This window comes from Castor canadensis, chromosome 2, assembly GCF_047511655.1.
Source record: "Castor canadensis chromosome 2, mCasCan1.hap1v2, whole genome shotgun sequence".
Classification (NCBI taxonomy): domain Eukaryota; kingdom Metazoa; phylum Chordata; class Mammalia; order Rodentia; family Castoridae; genus Castor; species Castor canadensis.
The window spans coordinates 19,632,764-19,645,410 of NC_133387.1; the positions used below are offsets into that span (position 1 = coordinate 19,632,764).

Consider the following 12,647-nt stretch of genomic DNA (forward strand, 5'->3'; position numbering starts at 1 on the left):
TCAGCAACCAACCTCTTGTAACACCTGTTACAATAAATAAGTGATTCTCAAGCATATGTGTCTTTAAGTGTCCCCTGGAGTTTGCTCCAAATGTAAAGTCCCAGGTATCTTCTAAGTGATGCCAAACCGGTAGGTCTCCTGTGGTAGTTTAACAAGCCCTTAGGTAATTCTGATGTAGGTGGTGGCACAATACAACACTTAGGAGAATAAAGAGGTGGCTTCTACAGTCCACTGTACCAGGAATAAAGCCTCAAATACTGTATTGAACTCAGAGCCTCATAAAGTGATCTGAACTGATATTATGCAGTTAAGTTTGAGACACGTGTAGGATATCCAAGTGGAAATGTCACTGGGCTATCTGAAGGAGCTCAGTGGAAAGGCCTGGGCTGGAGGTAAGATTTGGGAGTCATCAGTGTACACATGATAGCTGAAGCCTTCAGATGGGGTGAGGACAGTGGCCATGTTCTGGGTCCCACTGTTGCCTGTTTGGCCCTGTTTAGTTTAGCTTTTATTCAAAAGTATGTGTCTGGATGTCTCACAGCCTCACTTCCTCAGAACTTTTTACCCATGAATATCATTGATATCTACCTAAATGCCCAAGCCAGGAACCTGCCCACTCATTGACTACCCCCAATCCTTACACAACTCAGCTAGTTAATCACCACATCTGATTGATCCACTCCTCAACACTTCCCAAATCCTTGCTCTCCATCCTTACTGCCACACACTTAATCTCATTTCTTGCGTGGACCAGACTCTACCCTTGCTCCTGTTCAGTCTCTCCTCTGCTCTGCGGCCTGAGTTTTAGTGTGTCCCCAGCCAGCCTCAGCTTATCTGAGGACAGGGACCCTGGTCTTGCCTATCATTATTATGTCACTGACATCAAGTACAGTACCTGGCACACAGTAGGTACTCATTAAGAGCATACTCCCCTATCCCCATGCTCTTTGTCTTCCCTTTCTTCTCAGCTCTAAGACTCAAAGGCAAAGAGAGATTATAAAATTAGAAAAATGGTTTGTAGTTTGCCTTGCAGGTTGTGCACAATTTTCTGTGTATAATGGATCTACTGTGGCCCCTGGTTGGACCTTCTTAAATGAACCCCACTGTCACTTTCTATAGGCACCAGAGCATAAGCAGTGATAGATTAATCAAACCAACTTATCAGAGCTAATCAATAAGCTGGAGAATCTAGTACCTTATCTGTTTACATAAACAAGTCAGTTAAACGTCTCCAGAAAACTTAAAGATTGACTAAAACAGTATGAAGGAGACGAGTGCTCTGGACAAGGAGCCATTCGGAAGTTCACAAAGATTACACATAGGACTGATCCAAGAGTTTATTTGACCTCTAATAGGGCTGCCCACTTGAAGGTGACTGGGCCTTAACTGAAATTGCCCTTGATGAGTATTTTATTGAGCATCTACTATGTGCTAAATGCTATTTTATGCTCTGGGGATATAATAGCAAACAATACAGACAAAATCTCTGCTTTTATGCAAATTATATTTTAGTTAGGGGAGCAGACAATACGTTAAACAAGTAAAATACTGACTTTTGTCAAATAGCCGTAAGTGCTATGTAGAAAGGTAAAAGAGGACAAAGAGAGAAAAATATTAAGAGTAGGATTAATGCTATTATGTATAGGACAGTCAGAGAAGGCTTCCTGGAGGTGACTGCTGCAGTCTGAATGTTTGTGTCTCCCCCAAATTCATTTATTGAAACTTAATCCCCAATGTGATGGTTAGAAGGTGGTGCCTTTGGGAGATGATCAGATCATCAAGGCAGAACTTTTGTGAATGGATTAGTGTTCTTATAAAAGAGGTCCCAGAGAGAATTTCACATGCAAGGATCATGTGAGCACACAGCTAGAAGGCATCATCTGTGAACCACAGCAAGCCACTGAATCTGATAGTGCTTTGAAGTGCTCTGAGAAGTAAATTTCTGTTCATAAGTTTATGGCATTTTGTTATAGCAGACTGAAAAACCTAAGACACGACATTTGAGCAAACACTGGAAGAAGGAAAAGCAGCTCTTTGACAAGGAAACCCGGAGAAAGCTCAAAGCCAGGGGAAAGGATCAAAGATGAGTAAAGCCCTTCCCCTTAGCTGGGGCCCTTGCATCCAGCTATCTCCTTAGAAATTGCGGATGGCCTTCGTCCACAGCTGTGCTGACATGATGTATTGTAACCTTGAACAGCTAACTGCCAAGTCTGCTTCTATATTCCCTGCTTGCTTGCTGCTGCTTTTCTCAGTATAAAAACCTCAACCACCCTGAGCTCAGGGCCTGCGCCATTTTGGAGATATCCAGGTGGTGGTCTGCTAGCGTAATAAACCTTCCTTTCCTACAACCACCTGGGTTTGGGTCTTATTCTCGCTGGTCAGTCATACTGTCTGTAACGTTTTCTGCAATATCTTCATGTTGATATCTAGGAGAAAGCATTCCAGATAGAGCAAAGTGCTTGTGTGAGGGCTCTGAGGAATTTTATTGATCAGAAAAGAAATCTCAGCTGGTTTTACAGGCTCTGGTCTGGTAAGCACCAGGGCAGACAGAGGTGGGGGAAGGGAGAGTTGTGGCTGCAGATTTCAAGTACCCTAGGGAAACCTAATTCATTACTTTCCTGTAGGCAGAGGTTCTGGTGGTTGCTACTTGTCCAGTCTTCCCATGTTCACTTTTGATGACCTGAGATCCCAAAGTAGGACTTGGTCTGGTTCTCCCAGTAGTCACAGGGGTAACTTTCCTTTTCTGCCCTTTGGGGCATGGCTGTTTGTCTGTGAGACAGGGAATGCAGGCAAAGAGGCAGAACAAGCATCCACCTTGTCTTGTTGTGGCTTGCTTTTTGTTGTCTCTTTGGGTTTCTCTAGTGCAGATCAGAGGCATCTTTGGAGCAGAATTTCCATACAGTAGGATTGGAGGGACTGAGCACAATGGTAGTAATGATTGAGTTGTACTTTGACAAATAGGTATATGATTAGAGGGAAGGAGAAAGAAACATTCATTTCATTGTCCCAATGGGCCCGACACTGAGTTAAGTGTTTTCATGCATTATCTTACTAAATCTTCATTATGACTTTGCAAAGTCAGCATTATTGTCACCATTTTGCCGACAATGAAAGCAAGGCTCAAAGATATTAGCAATTTTCTGACTCAAAAAATATTGACATCTCATAAAAACTTCAAATAATTTTTAAAAATGAAAGTCCCTGTAGTTTCACCTCTCAGGGAAAACAAACATAAGTAGTTGGTGAACAATCTTCCTGAGTTTCAAAAATGTTTATAGAAATACATACACTCACATGTGTTTTTTTTTTTTTAAACAAACAAGAAACTGGGACCATAGTATACATAACTGATCTGAAACTTGCCTTTTTCCTCTGAGCAGTGCATCTTGGTTACTTGCGTCGTTAACTAGTAAGCAGGGCGTTGAGCGGCCAGAGCCCTCTGCTAACACACCTGGTTATGTGACTTCACACATGTCCCCATTTGTCCTATTTGCAGAGGACAAAGGATTCTACAAGAAAATGCTAACAGCCAGGGCACCTCACCCCTCAGACTATCTGGGATGTTTTCAAAAGCCCACTCCTACTTGACTTGGACGCGAGCTGCCACTTTCAGTAACTCAGATGACAAAATCGCCTCCAGCACTGCTGGAGAACTGCAGCCCGCGGTCTCTTTCAGGCACTCGGCTGGGAGCGTGGCGATGACGTGTAGACGGGGCGGGTCCGGAGAGGGGCGGGGCGCAAGCAAGGAGCGGGGAGGGGCGAGGAAGGGGGCGTGGCATGCAGGCTGGTAGGCCGGGCGCGGCGTAACGTACTTGCCGCCCACGCCAGGCTCCGCCCCGTCCCGCCCAGGCCCCGCCCCTCCGCCCCTAGCTGCAGCTGTCCCGGGAGCCGCTGGCGCAGCGATGGCGGAGGCGGTGGAGCGCACAGACGAGCTGGTCCGGGAGTACCTGCTCTTCCGCGGGTTCACGCACACTCTGCGGCAGCTCGACGCCGAGATCAAGGCGGACAAGGAGAAGGGGTTCCGGGTGAGGGACCAGAAGGCGTGGTGCGGCAGCGGCGGCCCGGGGGAACCCGGGAGCGGGTCCCCTCCCCCCCACACTGCACTGCCTTCCGGGGCTAGAGCGGCGCTGTCACCACTCTGTGGGGGACCGTAGACATCACCTTCTGACCCTCGCTTGACGGATGGGGAACTGAGGCCCTGAGATGGTGGTGACTTGCCTGAAGTTGCTCAGCGAGTCAGGAGCACTGGGAGACAGGTGCTCCGATTCCCGGTCCAGGCCTCCGTTCTCCATCCTAGTCTTCTAGCAGGTGCTGGCCAGTGGCTATGAGGTTTTAAGAGCCAAAGTTGGATAGGTGGTTGAGTTCTGGAAGGAGAGATATTCAAGGAAAGGCATCCCACAGAAGCAGGAGCAAAGGGGTCTGCATCCCCAAACGATGGCTGGGTTCAAGTATATATGGTGGTTTTTTTTTTTTTTTTTGAAAAATGGCCTTGACAGGGACTCTTTGACATTTTTGCTTCTGCAGTTAAGGAAGACCACATGTTTTAAGACACAAACTTTTCCTGCTATGATACGATTTTCTGTTGAGAGGTTCTTGGTATGTCTGTATGTGCTGAATTAAATTGGTGTTGGCAGATGATTGACAGAGGTAGTGAGCTGGCAGCAAGCGCACTGGGTGGGAGTTACAAGCCTTCTTTCTTGCCTTGCAGAGGTTAGTGGTTACTTGGTGGCAAAAACAAATCATCTCACCTCTCCAGGGTTCAGTGCCTTGATCTATTTTTAAAGCAGGACGGTTGGATTGATATTGGCATCCAAAACTTTTTCCAGATTGTATATTCTGGTGTAATTGTTCCTCACAAAAAGGTGATTTTGTTTTGGCTGATGCTGAGCAGGTACCAGGGTCCTGGTGGGACGCTGATGATTTAAAGGATTCATTCGGTGCTCTCCTGGTGATTCTTGGAATCCTGCAATTGTGGAGCAGGGAGGAAGACCCTGGAGATTGTCTCACACTCACTTCCTCTTTTTAAAGGTTTTTTTTTGTTTATTTGTTTGTTTTTTGTTTTTAATGCAAGGCAGTTGAGATGACAGTTGAAGTGACATTGCCAAGTTGTTCAAATAGATCCAAGCCGAGAGCCAGATCTCTTGCTTCTTGGGCCAGAGCCTTTTTACCTGAAATTTCCGTGGTTGCTAGAGGGTAAAGCCACATATCTAGCATCAGAAAATAACTGAAAAGCTGTTAACGTTAATATGCTTTGAAAATTTGTATAGATGACCAACTTAAAATTTTTCTAACATCCAGAAACCTCAGTAAGCAGACAAAACCGTGTTCTGTGGAGTGAGGGGAGAATTCCCTGTTCTTCACCACCTTCTCCAGCGCTGCTTTCTTTCACCAGGTGGACAAGATTGTCGACCAGCTGCAGCAGTTAATGCAGGTGTATGACTTGGCTGGCCTTCGGGATTATTGGAGCTACTTGGAGCGTCGGCTTTTCTGCCGCTTGGAGGATATATATAGACCAACCATCAACAAACTGAAAACCAGCCTGTTCCGCTTTTATCTTGTCTATACAATCCAGGTACTTGTTGATTCAGGGATTCCGCATCTCTTGGTGGGGAGAGCTCTTTGATCCATCTAGAAATAGATTTTTCTTCTAACCGGGAGGAGGACTCTGTACCTTACTAGGGGAAAGAAGAGAGTAGCTATAGTGCAAATTATTTCTGTTTTCTACTTTTTCATCTCCTTCTCATCATCTGTGGATCATCTTACTTGTTTCCATTCCTATTTCGTGTTTTAAACACATAAGCCTGGGTGGTGTTTTAAAGAATATAAAGTTTGAGCTGGGTGCTGGTGGCTCATGTCTGTAATCCTAGCTACTCAGGAGGCAGAGATCAGGAGGATCAAGGTTCAAAGCCAGCCCTGGTAAATAGGTTGTTAAGACCCTATCTCGAAAAACATTTCACAAAAATAGGGCTGGTGGAGTGGCTCAAGGTGAAAGGCCTGAGTTCAAGCCCCAGTACCGCAAAAGAAAAAAAAAAAAAGAACATAAAGTTTGAGTAATAAAAATGATAGGTGATTTGGGAGAATAAATCAGGTTACTTGAACATCAATTAGGGATTAGTTTTTGGGATGAAATTTGTCTTTTGGGCTTCAGAGAAAAGTGATGAATTCCTTCATCTTGAGGAGTTTATAAATCCTGTTTTGTCACTTACCTGGCAGGTGATATCCGAGGTTGCCTTCTGTGCAGTGATGAAGAATCTTACCTCTGGACTTCTGTCTCTTCCTCTTCTTTGCTACCTCCTTTGTGTCTTGGCAGACAAACAGAAATGACAAAGCTCAGGAGTTCTTTGCAAAGCAGGCCACAGAGCTCCAGAACCAGGCCGAGTGGAAGGATTGGTTTGCCCTGCCCTTCTTGCCATCCCCAGACACCAACCCCACCTTTGCTACCTACTTTTCTCGACAGTGGGCTGACACCTTCATTGTGTCCCTGCACAACTTCCTGAGTGTCCTGTTTCAGTGCATGCATATCCTTTCTACTGCCTGGGGCTGTGGGCACAGTCTGAGGCATCCGGACAAAGTCATCAGTAGCCACTGCTCATAATGTAGCCATTTCTTTCACAGAGTGCCTGAGGATCATTCATTGACATGTGTCATGTGAGGGGGCTGGACAAACTGCAGTTATTTTTGTTCCGAGGTCAGGGGTCATATATCTCAGTTCTGGTGCTGTGCTGCTGAAGAAATAGCTGACGTGTGTGTGAGGATGTTGGCAGCAGTGGGGTGCTAGTTCCTGGCTTTGTCAGATGCACAGGAGTTGGGAGTCAGTCATTTCTTGGTGGAACCAGTCAGGCTTGAGAGCTCCCTCTCTGTGCAAGTCTTGTGACTCTGCAGTTATCACTTGCTGGGGTTTGGTAGCAGGTGAGAACATTTCTTGGGTTGGAGCTTCATGTTTGGGTTAGTTAGTGTTTGGCTTTCTATTTGGGACAGTGATCTCGGTGTTCCTCGACTTGGAAGAAAACAGAGCAGCTTTAAGAATAATAATGGGAGTATTTGAGAGAGAGAAAAAGAGAGTGAATGAGAATTATGTAAATAACTCACAGCCTACCAAGTGTACCATTTTGTAATAGAAAACCTAAGATCCTGAGGCCTGAGCATGCCTCATTGTTTATGCTCTCTACACTGGAAATCTAGGGGAGGAGAAGGGAGTCTGGTTTGAATGGGGCTGCCTGGTGAAACACTGATAAATTTGGGTGTTATAGAGTTCCACCTCCTGTCAGCCATTTTGGCCTCTGGAAGGAACATTTTCTGTGGAGGTCCTTTCCTTTTGTGTTGTGGGTGAGTGTGAATTGCCAGGTCTACTTTTCTCTCCTGCTGCCTCTTCTTTCTGAGGGCTTTCCAAAGAGGCTAACAGTTATGGTGTGACCACCTGGGTTCCCCAGGACAATTGAAATGGTCACTCAAGATCTTTTCAGGGCAAAACAGTGCTGCAAACTAGGTCATGCACTTTTGAGCTATGGTTTACTTCCCCAGGACTGAGGCCCTGTCTGCTCTGTGTTCTTCCTGGCTGCTGGGTGAGGCAGTTGGGAAAGACCAGTATCCTAAGCTGGAACATGGGTGGTCATTGGGCAGTGTGTAACTAGGCAATCTGAACACTAATCTTTGCTGGGAGAGTTCAATCTGGGGAGGGAAAACCTAGTGGCTGATCCTGCTTCCAGGGTTGCTTTTAGCCTAGTGTCAGTATTAACTTGCTAAAGCTTAGCCTGCCTTTGAAGCCCACTGAATACTAGCACTTTGCTGCTGGTGTCAAGGAAAAACGTATAGGTTTGGATTTTTGTCTTCTCTGAGGGCCTGTGAGTGTGAGGAAATCAGGCCGACCTGGAGTAGCAGGCCTGGAAACCAGGGGCAGACTATTGCTTTATAACAGCACTGACACTGTTCTCTGTTCTTTGCATGTCACATTCAAGTATTTTTTCTGCTGTGTCAAGGATTTGGGAAGGACTTTTAAATGTTCTCAAGCAGGCTTATTCTTTAACTTTGTGCACCAGTTCCCCTGATCCTGAACTTTGATGCAGAGTACCAGAGGACCAACCAGGTTCAAGAAGAAAATGAAGTCCTGCGTCAGAAGGTTTGTTCTGACCAGGCTCACTTCTTGGGACTTGGGAAGCACTTCTGCTTTTGGGGTGTGGAATTAGGTAGTGGCAGTGGAAGACGGTTTAAATATAGATAGAAAAGCTGAACTGTTCTCAGATGAAAGTGAGTCACCAGAATGTCAGGATTGGGGCTCTGGGGTTGGACCAGCCCTGACAAGCAAAAGTGAGACTCATGTTTTAAATCATGCATGCAGCATAAGCAGTATAGAAAGAGGAATACATTTGTAGGGAGAAAAAAGACTTTGTGCAGTCATACACCTTTCCCCTCACCTGTTTCCATGTCTAGTTTGTCTTCCCCATCTTCTTTCCACAAATAGCCACATATATACTGTTTACCGCCCAAACATAATTTAATTATTTCTACTCAGCTACATGTTTCTCTTGTTTGATAAAACAATAGACCCAGGGGATCCATATTTGCCTTTACATTTTGCCTAAGGAGCATTTCCCTGTCTTGAAATGGAGGTCTTTTCAGATGATATTGTCAGAAAAAGGTTTAGGTTTGGGGGTTGAAGATTCTTGAATTTTGATGTGTGTGCACTTGTGTAGCTTTCTTCAGGAAAAAGGTTAAAGATCCTATGTTATTTAAGCTTTTGTTTGCATGGGAGTTCCATAGACTAATTTTGTAGATTACAGAGAGCAAAGCAAGGTGGAACCATTTTTCTTAGCAAATTCAGGAAGATACAAGTCAAAGGGTAAAAAGGAAACAAATCAAATGATAAAAAGAAAAAAAAAAGTGAATGCCTAATGGTCTTTGGTTTTCTTGACTTACTCTAGTCCAGTATCAGTCGTCACTCTTGCATTTTTCCAATGCACAATGAGCAGAAACAGGCAAGGCATCTTGAGGCTGAGGATAAGGAGCAGTTGGAGCCAGTGAGGTTGGATTTGGATATATGTCTAGGACTTTCTATCAGTAGAGGGAAGTTTAGGTAAAGTCATTGACTTAACTAAGCCCCATCCCTACATAGCTTTTTGCATTGCAAGCTGAAATCCACCGATTGAAGAAGGAAGAGCAACAGCCTGAAGAGGAAGAGGCCTTGGTCCAACACAAATTACCTCCTTATGTCTCCAATATGGACCGCCTTGGGGACTCTGAGCTGTGAGTGTGTGCCAGGGCTTGTGGGTGGCTGCTCCCTTTCCTGTCTTCTGTGCTCTTTCTGGGGTCTAAGCTTCATTATGACTTGGCCTCACTGTGGCTCTCCGTGTTCATTGAGGGAGATTTGCCAAAGAGCCCTTTGGCACACCAGCCCTTGCTTCAGAGTTTTATAAATCAGGTCCCTATGGCCTCTAATGTCCTCTAGGAGTTTTTCTTAACCTCCGTGCTTCTGGCTCTTTTCCTGAGGTTGGGGCAACTGCACAGCTGTGCTAGGGGCCTGCACATCCAGGTGTGCATAGCCTGGATCTGCTTTTGTGCTGTGGAAGGACTGTCTCAGTGTGGAAGGGTTGGCCACCCCAGGTGGGATGTGTTCTTTAAGAGAAGCATGCTACCAATGGTTTAAGGAGGTAGGCAGCTTGGGAAAGAGAGATTTAAGTGACAGTCAGCATTGCTTGAAGAAATAGAGTCACAGACAGGTGATACAGCTGGTGATTGGACAGTTAGGGTACAAACCCAGGCTGAGTGCTACACCAGGTGAAACTGTTCTAGTTTTAGTGGGACACGGTGGTACATATTTGTGACCTCAGCTATTTGGGAAGCAGAGGCAAGAGGATCATGAGTTTGAGGCCAGCTGGGCAAAGGTAGGGAGACTTTGTCTCAAAAACAAAATACAGAGAAAAATACTGGGGTATGGCTCAAGTGGTAGAGCACTTGCCTAGCAAGGATGGGATTCAATCCTTTTTTTTTTTTTTTTAAATTCCTCTAGTATCACAACCAGCACCTTCTGATGAAAATAAACTTCCAGCTAAAGATTTAAAGATTAACAAGGGCTTTAAAATTTTAAGAAAGTTTTAGAAGTGATGTTAAAAAAAAAACAAAAAAAAACCAAGCAAGATTCATTTTAGTGATATATTTTATGTAGCCCAATATATACAAATTACTTCAACATATGAGTGAATATAAACAAAACATGGTGAGGTATTTTACACTGTTTTCAGGCTAAATTTTTGAATTCCTGTGTTTCACACTTCTTGCACATCTCGAATTAGAGTAACCACATTCGTGTCCTCAGTAGCATGTGTAGCCAGTAGCCACCAGACAAGGCAGCTCTGAGCTTTACTGGTGTCCTCAAAGAAGAGGCACAGACTTCACTGTTGGGCCAGGAAAGCTGACAGCCCCCTTTGTGCAGGAAATGTTATTAAGGTTAATGCTACCCTCAAGCTCAGGCTGCAGAACCTAGCTAAGGCCCCTGTAACTAAACCCAGGACCTAGCTGTAGGGTCTTCCTTACCCTCCTCCATCCCCATGACATTATGGTGTTTCTGCTTGATCAGAGCCATGGTGTGCAGCCAGAGGACTGCCTCGCTCTCCCAGTCACCTCGAGTGGGCTTCCTGTCCTCACTGCTGCCTCAGAGTAAGAAGAGCCCCTCAAGGCTGTCACCTGCCCAGGGTCCCTCTCAGGCTCAGAGCTCAGTCAAGAAAGAGGCCTTCAGCGGACAGGTAAGCATTGGTTGTGCCTTTCTAACTCTTGCCAAGAAGCCTCTGACATCTGACAGTCAGGTCTATGTCTGGACCTCTTTGTCAAGCATAGACATGTGTGTCCTTTTGGGATTACATTCTTGGATGTGCTATATGATTCCAAACTTATTTCTTGTTCCTTTTATTTCTCCTTCCCCGCTGTTCTCCTCACAGACCAGGGATAGCTCTTCAGGATGAGAATAGAGATTATGTGGTGGAGAAATTGGGGGAACAGGAGGAAAAGCCACCTAATGCATGTACCCCTCTTCATGATCCCCTTTGGCTGGCATGGCATGACACTGAGACAGTGGGCAGTTGTGGGTGTGCTGACGGAGGGCCATGCTGGGCCTCATGCCTGGGCCTCTAACTCCAAGTGGCTGCTGTCTTGTGACCATCCCTGTGCTTCTGTGCCAACTCTCAGAAGTGTGCCACACTCCACTTGATAGTTGATGACAGAGAGTAACCTTTGAAGGGTTCTTCCCTTTCTTTCCTATCTTCCTGTGAATTCATGAGGGCTTATGACTGGACAGTTCAAGTATGAATTCAAGCTACTCTGGAATTTTGAATTTTAGGTGATATAAACTTGTGTTTGGCATTTCACCTACAAGTTGATATTTGCTGATTTTACCAAGAATTTTCAGTATTTTTCACTTTTACATTATATTTCAAGAGAATTTCTTTGCTGTTGGCTTATGTCCAAAACAGCCAAGAGTCCTACTGAGTAGTTTTCCTAGTAGAGCTTAGTCAGAATACATTGCTTTCAGAAATATCTGTAAAGTGAAAGTTTAATAGAATGGTTAGCCTCTATTGACTGGGGAGGGACAGCTCTCTTTTGATTTATTTTTACAACTAGTTACCAATAAAGTAGGTTGTCACAGTCTTGCCTTCCTTGTCTACCCATGATCTCTGTGCAAGTGACACAGGCTCCCTGTACCCATTGGGACGGGTCTGCTTCAGGCTGCCATTGAAACATGGGAGTTTAGTATCACTGAGCTGGACGCTGGTAAGACAGTGTGTGGGCTCTGGACTTAGGCAGCTTTACTCTCAGCTCTGGCACCTTATTTTTCCTCAGTGCTCAGATTATTTAAACTCACCCATTTGCCTGGGATGGTTAATAATATTGACTCCTTTGGGAAGGAATAATTGAGCTGAGAGAAGACGAGCCCTTGGTATCTGAAGTGCCTGGTAGATGATAAGTAGCACTCAGTTTCTTTTACTTGGGTGCCTGAGTCAGTTTTGAGACCTCAAGTCCCATCTATGCAGAATGCATATAATCTCAGATCCATGAAGATAGAGGCAATTAAAAATCAGTCACAGTTACTTCTATAGTTGTTTTTCTGAAAATTTAAATCTTGAAAGAGGAATTTCAATTCTTTGAAATGTGGGCAAGAAAGTTTTACTGGTTGCCTTCTGGATCTCACTGGGCAGCATTTTATAAGATTATCACATGGTATGTGGAGTGTTGAGTCCCTTTAAATGAGCTAGACATTGGGAAGTTCAACTTAAAATTGTAACATAGAGATAGCTTCTTTGGAGCTAAGCCTGTGGTTGTGCAGAAATTGTGTCACATGATGATGTTGAAATGGCATGGGAAATTTTTTTGTACTGTTTACAGCCAAGGGATAAGATAAAGATGTATAATTTGCAGTAAAACATTCTTTACCTTGTCTCTAAAATATAATTGAACAGAGGTTGGGTCACTGTGTGGTATGTCCACAGAGCAGTTACCAGTTCCTGGATGGAGACCAGAGGTATCTATAGACTGAAAAACCTCTTGGTCAAGTCACTTGTTTCTTCATTCACAGTTGGTTATTTAGACTCAGCATTGATATTTCAGTTCTAAAATTAACTAAAGTAGATTTGAGGTTCAAGAAACTGAGAGAATTTTAGTGT

General features: G+C 44.6%; 2 protein-coding genes across 11 annotated transcripts in view; one reads left to right on the forward strand and one right to left on the reverse strand.

Annotated features, from left to right (window-relative positions):
- The window catches only part of Stra8 (stimulated by retinoic acid 8), a 58,275-nt gene extending 51,694 nt beyond the window's left edge, over positions 1 to 6,581 (reverse strand). For 2 of the 3 annotated variants that reach the window (XM_074062561.1, XM_074062558.1), the window contains exon 1: positions 6,207 to 6,314. The gene's annotated coding sequence lies outside the window, so the exon portion shown is untranslated. Of the gene's footprint in view, positions 1 to 6,206; positions 6,315 to 6,445 lie in introns of those variants that run through there. The other variant, XM_074062550.1, reaches the window with a different exon arrangement.
- The window catches only part of Wdr91 (WD repeat domain 91), a 36,368-nt gene continuing 27,573 nt past the window's right edge, over positions 3,853 to 12,647 (forward strand). For 2 of the 8 annotated variants that reach the window (XR_012444192.1, XR_012444193.1), the window contains exons 1-6: positions 3,853 to 4,025; positions 5,393 to 5,572; positions 6,311 to 6,517; positions 8,033 to 8,116; positions 9,110 to 9,240; positions 10,571 to 10,736. Coding sequence is in view for 6 of the 8 variants with exons in the window: in XM_074062475.1 (XP_073918576.1) it covers positions 3,903 to 4,025; positions 5,393 to 5,572; positions 6,311 to 6,517; positions 8,033 to 8,116; positions 9,110 to 9,240; positions 10,571 to 10,736 (891 nt within the window). In the remaining 2 variants the exon portion in view is untranslated. The other 6 variants (XM_074062475.1, XM_074062487.1, XM_074062485.1 and 3 more) reach the window with 6 other exon arrangements.